The sequence below is a fragment of the Microtus ochrogaster genome, linkage group LG2 (genome assembly GCF_000317375.1).
Source record: "Microtus ochrogaster isolate Prairie Vole_2 linkage group LG2, MicOch1.0, whole genome shotgun sequence".
Lineage (NCBI taxonomy): Eukaryota > Metazoa > Chordata > Mammalia > Rodentia > Cricetidae > Microtus > Microtus ochrogaster.
This window is the reverse complement of record NC_022028.1, coordinates 35149796-35161621: the sequence shown is the minus strand read 5'-3', so window position 1 is coordinate 35161621 and position 11826 is coordinate 35149796. Positions and strand designations below refer to the sequence as shown.

At 39.1% G+C, this 11826-nt stretch overlaps 1 protein-coding gene across 2 annotated transcripts in view; it reads left to right on the top strand.

Annotated features, from left to right (window-relative positions):
- The window catches only part of Vps26a (VPS26, retromer complex component A), a 34974-nt gene that overhangs the window by 19243 nt on the left and 3905 nt on the right, over positions 1-11826 (top strand). Inside the window, exons 3-7 of one of the 2 annotated variants that reach the window (XM_005360107.3) lie at positions 2402-2477; positions 3510-3666; positions 4776-4940; positions 7425-7531; positions 8851-8919. In XM_005360107.3, the coding sequence (XP_005360164.1) occupies positions 2402-2477; positions 3510-3666; positions 4776-4940; positions 7425-7531; positions 8851-8919 (574 nt within the window). The remainder of the gene's footprint in view (positions 1-2401; positions 2478-3509; positions 3667-4775; positions 4941-7424; positions 7532-8850; positions 8920-11826) is intronic. The other variant, XM_026785710.1, reaches the window with a different exon arrangement.

Sequence of the window (11826 nt, the reverse complement as noted above, 5' to 3'; positions counted from 1 at the left end):
CCAAAACCACAGAGAAACCCTGTCTCGAAAAAAAAAAAAAAAAAAACCAAAAAAAAAATTTATAATCCTAGTAAAATATCAGACAAAACAAGATTAAGTGACAACATTATTGACCCATATTCTTGAAAACTTTAGTTATAAGTTAGTTTAACCCACCCCAGACTCCCAAACATACTTTGTTTAAAAAAATTTATTTACTTTTGAGATAGTCTGTATTTGTAGCCTGTGATAGCCTAGAACTTTGTTATGTAATCCAGAATGGGCTTGAATTCTTGACCCTTTTTCTCAGCTTCTCAAATTCTTTATTTGAAGATGACTGCTATCATACCTGTCATGAGCCTAAAATTCTTGGTATATGTGAAGCTGATTTAAGTACTTGTCTGTCTTAAATATTTTTCTGACTTTTTCCCTCCCAGATTGAATAAGTTATTAAGGAAAATGAGACAGGGTTTCTCTGTGGCTTTGGAGCCTGTCCTGGAACTCGCTCTTGTGGACCAGGCTGGCCTCTAACTCACAGAGATCCGCCTGCCTCTTGAGTGCAGAGATTAAAGGCGTGCACCACCACCTGGCCAGTTTTCTGATTTTTTGACAGGATTATTTGCCTAAATATAAAAACCAAAACAGAGCTTGAAAGAGGGTCTGGTTGTGGTTTACACTTGCTCTCTAGAGGCCGAGGCAGGAGATTTAGAGTTTGAGTTGGTATGGACTTGGAGCTTCTAATCTCCACACTCCAGTGAGGTGAATGCATGAGCAGAACAGATGTGAGCTGTGGTGGTGGCCAGCTGCGCTGCCTTCATACTTCTCCTCACGGATTTATTCAAGCCACAGGTGGTGTGCCACTGTCAAGTGACTCTTCCCAATATGTCCTGTCTCCCCAAATCCAACTGATGCTACCATGGTAGGTGACAGTGTCCTTCAGTCAACAGCCAGGCTCCTCTCTTCTGCATTTCTCTCCTGTTATGTTTCTGTTCATTCTCTAAATCCAGTTCAGATGACTACAAGTTCAGTGTGGGAAGAAAGAGACAACTCTACATCAAATCTTTTAATTCCATGGCATATTCTCTCTTTCTCTTTCTCTTTCTTTCTCCCTCCCTCTCTCCCTCTCCCTCTCTCCTTTTCTCCCTCTCTTTTCCTTTTTGAGACAAGGTTTCTCTGAAGCCGTGGCTGTCCTAGAACTTGCTCTGTAGACCAGGCTGGCCTCAAGCTCATAGAAATCCACCTGTCTCTTCTTCCTGAGTGCTGGAATTAAAGGTGTTCACTACTAGTGCCTGGCTGGCATATTTTCTTGATACAGAAAAGTCTGAAAGTTGATGGTTGCATCCACATATTTTTTTTCATATTAAATTTCTAAGTTTAAGGGGCTGAGGATGTATGTAGCTGTTGGTAGAGTATTCACATGCACAAAGTGCTGGGTTCTTCAGTCCACATTACCACATAAGTGGGACATGGTGGCACGTGCCTGGAATCCTTCTACTTGGAAATAGAGGAAGGAGATCCTAAGTTCACAGCCATCCTCAGCTGTATAGAAAGCATGAGACCAGCCTGGGTTAGATACCTTGTCTCAAAAATAAACAACAATTTATAAGTTTAGTATTTCCATTTGGCAGGTACATCAGTCTAAGAATTTTGAGGTGGTGCAATTCAAAAGTAAGACAGGGATGGAGAGTTAGCATAGTGGAAGAATACTTGGTTAGCATGAACAAGACCCAGGGTTCAATTCTTAGCACTGAAATATGAATAAATGGGTTCATGCAAGATAAACCATACCTAAAATTAATTTATATCTTAAGAAGTTTCACATTTTAGCACGCTTATAGACTTAGGTTAATAAATGTTGTTTTAACTTTTATTTTATTTTGTTTTTTGAGGCCAGGTTTTATACTGGTCTCAAACTCAGTACGTAGCCCTGGCTGGTTTTGAACTCCTGATCATCCTGTCTCAGCCTTCCAACTGCTGGATTACAGATATGGGCCACTGTGTCTGGTTTAATGAGAGTTGTTTTTTAGGCTAGAAGTTATAGCAAGTATATTGTTCATGGTTATAAAAAAACTGAAAATTATCTTATAGGTTAATTCTTGAAATCAGTGGTTATTCCACATTAAAATATTAGTCCTAGAATTGTTTCATTATCTGACCAGACATATGGGTAGGTGGAGATTTCCTTTATCCTTGAGCCTTTTTATATTTCTCTTGTCTATGAGGGATTCCTTCTCAATAAAGTGGTACTTACTTTGTGCAAGTAATGGCTTCCTCAGTGCCTGCCCTGGTGCTGTGAGGTCACTGCCTTTCACACCTCTTGAATGAATGCCTCAAGTACTCAGAGATTACATTCATCTGGAAGGAATCTGGTAGGCGCACTCAAAGGACTGTTAACATCTCTGTCAATTTCATGTTTTGGCAGGTAAACCTAGCCTTTAAGCAGCCTGGAAAGAGGCTAGAGCATCAAGGAATTAGAATTGAATTTGTAGGTCAAATTGGTGAGTTTTAAAATAGTATTCTTTTTTTCTTTTGATGACTGAAGAGGGTTGGATTTAGCAGTTAAATAATTGAATTAGAACTTAGCTTTACAAAAAGAAGAAACTGATTATATGTACTAAAAGAGGACCTAGTATAGTAAATCATGTATCTCAGTTGTATTTAATGATATGTGACTCATTCTGCGTTTGTTCTTAGACTCTATTATAAAATATTAAACTACCAGCCTTGAAAAATAATCATATGTCTCCCATCTGCCTTCATGTTTCATTAGTTTGACTCACAGTGACCACTTCACCTTCATCTTTTGTTTCCCCATTTGTCTCCTATAGCCAGACTCCCTCCTCTACAGGAAATTCCACATACGAACGAAAGGAGCAATTTCCTCTTCACTTAGATCAGATTGTGTACATTTCCATGTGGGTGCTTCGGAGACACTCAAGTTAGCAGAAAGCAAAACTATATATACATTTTTTGGTGTTGAAGAGTCAGGAAAGAAAGTATGTCTTACCAGGACTCTCTCCATAGCTAGGTTTAAAATCCAGCTAATTTTTACTGTACTTTTTTAAAGTACCAAAGCTGGAATGGTGGATATTTATCTATTATGGATAAAATCATACTCAGGAACAAGTTATAGAAATTAATTGATAGTTGGTTTTATTCTTTTGTGCATTGTAGTTTTATCAAAGTAATGTATTGTCTAATAAAACAGAACAGAATTGTATTTAAAGGGAAGATGCTCAGATGACTGACTACTGGGATGTGCCTGCTTCATATTAGGAAGTACAGTTATATGAAAGTAAATGAGGACTTCTCCATCAGAAGGGGTCATTGTGTTAGTCTGGAGTTTATCTGTGCCCAAGTGGATGTAATGAGGGAACAAAATTGAGATCATAGCTCTAGATTGTTAAAGTAGAAGCCTATTTAGCTAATTGCTTTTGGTAAAAAATTATTTGTTTAAGCAATAGAAGCTTGGGTTTTATTGAACTGGATATTAAATATAATTGGTCTTTTTGCTGTTTTAAATTTCTTAGAACTTTTCAATGACAAGAGTAATACTCATGAATTTGTAAACCTAGTGAAAGAACTAGCCTTACCCGGAGAACTGACTCAGAGCAGAAGTTATGATTTTGAATTTATGCAAGTTGAAAAGCCATATGAGTCATACATCGGTGCCAATGTCCGCCTGAGGTATGGATGTGTATTAGAAATTATAACAGAATCAAAACTAGAAAACCATGCTACTGCCGATGTCTTTATATAAACTCGTAATTATAATCCTGGAATGAAAGGCTTAAGATTTAAAAATTCTGTCACGTATTATGTTTCACCTGATTTGATAATGATTTACAGTAATCATGGCTGTCAGCATTACAGATTCAGAGATGTTTCAGTTTTACAATCCCCTTGTATGAGTTTTTGGTATTAGTTTAGATCTTTAGTTTTCTAATGAACCTCATCCCCAGAGTCTGAATGGTCAGGGTTACACAAGCAAAGGGCAGAACTGAAGTAGGATTTCAGTTCTCTTTAACCTTGGTTTGTCTTTTTATTCTGTGTGTGGGCACCTGCATGCCACTGTGCACATACAGAGGTCAGAGGACAACTTCCATTTGGTTCTCTCTTTGCACCATATGGGTCCCAGAAGTCAAGCTAAGGTTGTCAGGCTTGCCAGCAAATGCTTGTACCTGCTGAGCCCCCTCACTCACCCAACATTTCAATACTTGAATCTTAATGAAGCAGGTCCCAGGATCGCCTTTTTCTGTTTCACATGGTATTATTCATTTAGGATTGTGTTTGCTGGCACAAAAGCTAATAATGCTGCCTCAACTAGAGACTTTGAAAAAGCAAAATGGTGACATGGGGAGGCTTTTTAGACAGCTGATTAAATAAATAAATAAATAAATAAATAAATAAATAAATAAATAAATAAATAGAAAGAAAAATAATTTTCCAACTAAAAAAAAATAAACAGCTGATGGATGGTCCCCTAAGGTCATTTCAAAAGTATTTATTTGTAAAATTGAATTTTGTAATTTTTCATGTTGTCAGCATTAAAAAAAAAAAAACGAAAGCTAGAAGTATAGCATGGGTAGAGTACATGCTTAGCTTGCAAGGGCCTTGAATTCACTCCCTAGTCCCAAAGCACCCTCAAATTAGAGTTTCTTTCTGAGTAAACAAGTGGAGGAAGTTGACACTTGGTCCCATCAAGGAGAAAGCTGAATTAGTTTGCATTTGCTTACTGAAGCACCCGAATTTAATCTATTTAGGTGGTTCATTTCATCTTCTCATTAACTTTCTAGGTATTTTCTTAAGGTGACGATTGTGAGAAGGCTGACAGACTTAGTGAAAGAGTACGATCTTATTGTTCACCAGCTTGCTACCTATCCTGATGTCAACAACTCTATTAAAATGGAAGTGGGCATTGAAGATTGTCTGCACATAGAGTTTGAATATAATAAGTCAAAGTAAGTTTCTTCTGCATCCCTGTGACCAAACTACCTGACAGAGTCAGCATAGAGCAGTGAAGATTGTAGACTTGTTTTCTGACTACTTGAGCAATAATACATGTGTACTGTTGACAATTTAAATTATATAGAAGTGAAGGGAGGAAAATCATTAATCACATAATTTTCATCTTTACCACTAACCCACTATTAATGCCTTTCTTGTGTGTCTTCTCAGAGGTAAAAAGGGGTGGTAGACATGCCTTTTATATTTGGACTTTTAGAAAATGATCTCATTTTATTTATTGTATAATGCCTTTTGTTGTTGTTGGTGGTGGTTTGAGAAAGGGCCTTAACTATATAATCCTGGCTGGCCTGGAACTCACTATGTGGACCAGGCCTTTGCCTCTTTTTCGGGTGCTGGGGCTAAGAGCACCACTACTTCTGGTCTGTATAATGCCTTTGAGAGTTGTGAAAGATGTGAAGATGCCAAGGAACAGGTACATGAATGATACAGTGATCAATAGAAGTCTTCACATAGGTAGTGGCCCCCTCCACTAGTTGTTTTGAATTTGTATTTTTTTTTTGTTTTTTGTTTTTCGAGACAGGGTTTCTCTGTGGTTTTGGAGCCTGTCCTGGAACTAGCTCTTGTAGACCAGGCTGGTCTCGAACTCACAGAGATCCGCCTGCCTCTGCCTCCCGAGTGCTGGGATTAAAGGCGTGCGCCACCACCGCCCGGCCTTGAATTTGTATTTTTGAGGTGAAAAGTTTGCTATATATAGTCCAGGCTGGTCAAACTCATGACACTACTGTCTCAGCTGGGATTTTTAGGCACGTAACCACCATACTCAGTGTCACAGTTTACTGACACGTGGTCTGATATGTTTTATCCATAAAAAGGTCTTTATTTCCTATTATATTGAATCAAATTATATAATTCATAAAATTATACGATGTAAAAAACCTCTATGATACCATTATACCAAAAATATTAGTAACTCCTTAATATCACCATGTATCTGATAGCATTCTTGAATTCCTACTTTTCTTTCTTGTTTTTTTAAGACACGGTTTCTCTGTGTAGCCCTGGCTACCCTGGAACTCACGCTGTAGGCCAGGCTGACCTCAAACTCCAACATTCTCCTGTCACTTCCAAGTTTACATCACTGACACTATTATATATGCCTTTGGAACTTTCCATAAAATTATTAGGCAGCTTGGAACCTGTTGACCACTTTTGGGTGGGCTACTCAGTCTAGGGGTTGTAACCCACCCTGCAGTTCAGTTATTCCAGGGTCCCGGAGAGGCACTATCTGGAAGATAATGGGCTAGGAGACAAGAAGGAGGCTAAGCTGGGGTTTTTGTCAAAGCGTCCGTTTATTAGAGATGGGGTACAGCTTATATAGGGTAAGGAGTTGGGTGGGCACAGGGGTCTGGGCTCTTGCCGCGTGGTTCACATTGGTCACGGGGTCCGTGTTGGTCACGTAGGCGAGGAAGTCACGAGTTGACACACCTAGTTCTCTACATAGTTTGGAATGTGGGGTGGGTTCCGCTAACAGATAGCTCTCCATTAACAGCCAATTTGGGTGTGGGGTAGGCTCTGTCAATAGAACGATTCTTAACACAATTAGGGGTGTGGGGTTCTCTGCAGACTCCCCAGGGTGATGGTTCCTGCAATAATCCTAGGAGGAAATTGGCTCCTGACAGGAACCTAAAAAGCTGTCACTGAAGCTTTCTTTCAGATTTCTGTGTTCATCAGTGCCTGGGTTATTAGGTTGACATCTAGTTCTGGGAGGAAGCAAAAAATACTGAGTATTATGGGGGTTCTCAAATTTATTACTTCATGATTTCATGGCTTATTTATTTAATACAATGCAGCAAACGTAACCCCTGAACAAAGCACCTGGATCTCTTTGACTAGATGATTGGTTAGCTGCTCTCTGTTCAGCCCTTATCACACTAATATTACTGAGTTCTGAGTAAGGACTTTAGTGCTGAAAACATATATATATATAGTTATATAAACATCAAGCATAAGAGCTTAACTTTTTATTCAGTTAAGTGCTTGAGTGCTCTGGAAACTAACTTTTTTGGTTTTGATTTTTGAGACAGGTTTTCTCTGTGTCATCCTGGTTGTCCTGAACTCACTCTGTAGACCAGGCTATCCTGGAACTCACAGAGATCCTCCTGCCTCTGCCTCCTGAGTGCTGGGATTAAAGGTGTGTGCCACCTCTGCCTGGCTATGAAAACTAACTTTTAAAGAGAGATCATTAATTGGGCTGGCTATTGAGTTCTCCAGGTATATTTGACCATCAAGTAAAAGTTTGATTTCATATTTGCATAACGAACTGATTAATACTCTTTGAGAAAAGACATTAAAGAATATGGATAGTCTCAATGGTATTTTGAGATAGTTATTTTCCTTGTGGTAATCTATTACCTTTTTAACTTGTCTCTTTTTTTTTTTTGAAACTGAAGTGTATGATACATGTTCTTTCCAAATAGGTATCATTTAAAGGATGTGATTGTTGGAAAAATTTACTTTTTATTAGTAAGAATAAAAATACAACACATGGAGTTACAACTCATCAAGAAAGAGATCACAGGAATTGGTAAGTCAAAGAAAAAAATTTAATTAAAATTCCTTGTTGAAAATGTAGAAGTCATAGAATGTTAACACAAATTTGGAATCTACAGTGGATATTAAGTTTGCTATTTAGTATTCTGCTGTAATTCAGTGCTTTTAAAAAACAGTTCTTTAGCTGAATATAGTGGCAATCCCCTCTAGACTGAGGCCAGAGCATCACTTGAGCGCAGGTATTAAGACCAGCTTGATTGTTAAAATGAAATTTTTTTAAGATTTATTTATTTATTTTATACACAACATTCTGCCTCCATGTATGCTCACACGCCAGAAGAGGGCGCCAGATCTCATTACAGATGGTTGTGAGCCACCATGTGGTTGCTGGGAATTGAACTCAGGACTTCTGGAAGAGCAGCCAGTGCTCTTAACTACTGAGCCATCTCTCTAGCCCCTGTTAAAATGATTTTGTAATGGGTATTTACAAAAATCTGATCTTTTCTTCTTTATTTATTTACTTTTTTGGTTTTTTCGAGACAGGGTTTCTCTGTGGCTTTGTGATCTTTTCTTCTTTAAAGACGAGGTTTTGCTGCCTCTAACTTTTCTTGCCTCAGTTTCCAAGTACTGAGAGTACAGGGAGGCTGAAAAAGAAGTCAGGCTGGGCTACATAGCCAGACCATGTCTCAAAACACAAAACAGCCGGCGGTGGTGGCGCACACATTTAACCCCAGGCACTTGGGAGGCAGAGACAGGTGGATCTCTGTGAGTTCGAGGCCAGCCTCGTCTACAGTGAGAATTCCACGACAGCCCCAGACTGTTTCACAGAGAAACCCTGTCTCAAAAGAGACATTAAAAATAATGAGCAACATGCATGGCAAAACGCTCTACTGCTGAACTTCACCCTTAGCTCTTAATATAGCTGTTTTTATTTTAAACTTTGAACTGTCTTCATTTTTTAGATATGGGTTGAAATATCATAGATAATTAATCTCAAAGTTTTGTATGCGTGTCATTTAAGTATTCAGCTTGGTGTTTTCTCTATGTTAAAATTGACTCTGTGGGAGATAGTTTGAAAATTTCAGAGAAAACCTTGATATAATGGTAAGTTATGTATGTCAGTACCTTCTCTTTTAGCATATAGTAGGAAGGATGGCAGGAGCTATGTGAGGCTGACGGAGCTGTATCTACCTGTGGGGAGACAAGTATGCAGCTGAGTGATCAGAGTAGAACAGAACTTAGAAGGGAATGGTCAGCAGAGCATAAGGTAGCAATGCAGTAATCAGCAGAAACAGGACAGAGATTTTATTTCTGGGAATATTCAAATCAATGTCATTTCTACCATTATACTAGGACCCAGCACCACAACAGAAACAGAAACAATTGCTAAATATGAGATAATGGATGGTGCGCCAGTGAAAGGTAAGTCAGTTTCATTCATCTGCTACTTCCTATTTGATAGACGTCTTCCTGAACATCCCTGGCTGCCCTGTAACTTCTCCTTAGACCAGGCCGGCCTTAGCTAACTGGTGATCCTCGTGCCTCTGCCTCCCATGTGCTGGAGTTATGGGTGTGCACCACTGCATCTGGATTCATTTACTTCAAAATATTTTTAATTAATTTTATTTTTTATGTGTATGGATATTTTGTCTGCATGTATGTGGGTACCATGTGCATGCCTGGTACTTGTGGAGACCAGAAGAGAGCATCGGATCTCCTGGAGCTGAAATTACAGACAGTTGTGAGCTGCTGCGTAGGTGCTGGGAATCAAACCTGGTCCTCTAGAAGAGCAGCTCTTAAACTGCTGAGCTGTCTCTCCAGCCCTTAAAAATCTTTTTGTACATGATTTATTCATGAGTGGGGAGGGGTGTGTGCTTGTACTGCATGCATGTCGATGTCATAGGACAACTTGTGAATGGTTCTCTGCTTCAGTTATGTTTTCAGGCTTGGTGGCAAATGCCTTTACTTCCTAGCCTTCTCGAAGCCTTTCACTTATTTCTGTGTATGTGGATGGCAGTGTTCATGGCAGCTGAACTTTACTCTTCATTCAATATGAAAGTATGAATTCTTAAAATTAATAATGCCTGGGCATAGTAGCACATACCTTTAATCCCAGAATTTAGAAGACAGCAGCAGATTTTGTGACTTTGAGGCCAACCTGGTCTACATAGAGTTCCAGGATAGTCAAGGCTACAAAGAAAGATCCTGTCTCAAACAAACAAAACAAAGAACAACAACAAAAAAAAAAAAAAACCACAAAAAAGTTAAAAACAAAAAGCTTGCAATGATATTTTTATTCTTTCAGTGCTAGAGGTTAAATCCAAGCCCCTCATGCATACTAGGCAAGCACTGTACTACTGGGCTGTGTGTGTGTGTATTCTCCCATCTTTTAACTTAAAAAAAAAAAAACTTTCCATTTTATTATTATTATGTGTGTTTCAATGCAGACACTTGTGCCATGGCTATGTGTGGAGGTCAGAGGACAACTTCCAGGATTTGGTTGATTTTTCTCCTTTCTCTGTGGGTCCTAGGAATGGAGTTCAGGTTTTCAGACTGCTCAGCAAATGCCTTTCCCTGCTAAGCCATATGGATGACTGGCCCTTTGTTGTTGAGATAGAGTCTCCCTAAGTTGCCCAGGAAGGCATTGAATTTTATGGTCTTTTGTTTTAGACAAGGTCAAGCTGGTCAGAATTACTCTGTAGCCAAGGATGACTTTGAACTTCTGATCTACAGGCATGCACACCATGGCTTGTTTACATTACTTGATAACCTTTAGTCAGTAGGCCAATGAAACCAGTATTCTGGTTGGTTTTTGTTAACTTGATACAAGCCTACATATATTTGGGAAGAGAGAATCTTAATTGCAAAAATGCCTTTGTAAGATTGGCCTGTCAGAAAGTCTTTTCTTGATTAATGATGGATGTGGGAAGGCATAGCATGCTGTGGGTGGCACCACCCCTTGGCAGGTAGACCTGGATTGTATAAGATAGCAAAGTGGAGCACACTATGGCAAGAGCAGGTTAGTAAGCAGCATTCCTCCAAGGCCTCTGCTTCAGTCCTGCTTCTAGGTTTCTGCTTGGCTTCCTTCAGTAGACTGTGATTTGGGATATGTAAGCCAAATAAACCCTTTGCCTCCTAAGTTGCTTCTGGCCTTAGTCTTTATATTAACAATAGAAGGTAACCTAAGACATGTCCTTAGGTTTTTCTTACTCCAGTGCAAATTACTTCAGAAAGGAGCTAATCTTTGTTGAGTGCCAATTGTGAATAAGACATTATAGTTTTTAGGTGTCATTAAGTTCCTTACTATTCTTTAAACTACCTATGTCTTTCCAGATGAAAAAAGAAAAAGTGCAGAGAATTGAAAACTTTTGCTACAGCTTATAGAGTCACTGTCACTGTATAGTTGGCATTTGACCCAGGCCTTTCAGACTTCCATGCCCACACACATGCACTTTTGTTCAATGCAATATTAGTTTGTAAAATACCAGAACCTCAAATTTTTATGTAAAATATAGATTTTGTGTAAATGAAATCCTAGCCCTCAGGTTGCTGAGGCAGGATGATGGCTGTGCATTCAAAGCCAGCTTGGGTTATAGTGTGACTGCTCAAAAAAAAAAAAAAAAAACCCTACAAATAAAAGTTAAATAATGGGGGCCAGACAAGATGGCTCATTGGGCAAAGGTGCCTTTGTGGAGGGGCTCATTAGGCCATGCTCTTTTATCAGAACCTACAGGCAGGTAATGGGTGCTGGGGAGGGAGAGCCATTTTCTTCACTGGTTTAGTCACTAGTAAGATGTCCACACTTGTGTAAATAATGCTTGCCTATGCTTCTGTAAGTAACCCTAATTGAACTCATTGGTGTTTCTCTCTCTCTCTCTCTCTCTCTCTCTCTCTCTCACACACACACACACACACTCACTCACTCACTCACTCACTCACTCACTCACTCACTCACTCACTCACTCACAATGAAATTAGAAGAGGTGACTAACTGGGAAGAGGGGAAATAGATCAGCAGGGGTTGGGGGTTGGAAGGCTACAGGAGAGTGTAATGAAGAGTAAACATGATAATGATCAAAACACATTATATACACGAAAGTCTCCAAATGGAAACCATTACTCATAATTTATGTATGCTACTTCAGATATTTAGATAATACTGAATATACATGGCTCAGCATAGTGTTTTCATGAATGTTATAACCCCATGTTTGGAAGGCAGAGGCAGGAAGACTTGACAAGTCTAGTCTTTACTATTTAGGGAGACCCTATTTCAAAAGAGGACCAGGATAGAGAAAAAGAGGGACAAAAGGAGGATGCGGAAGATAG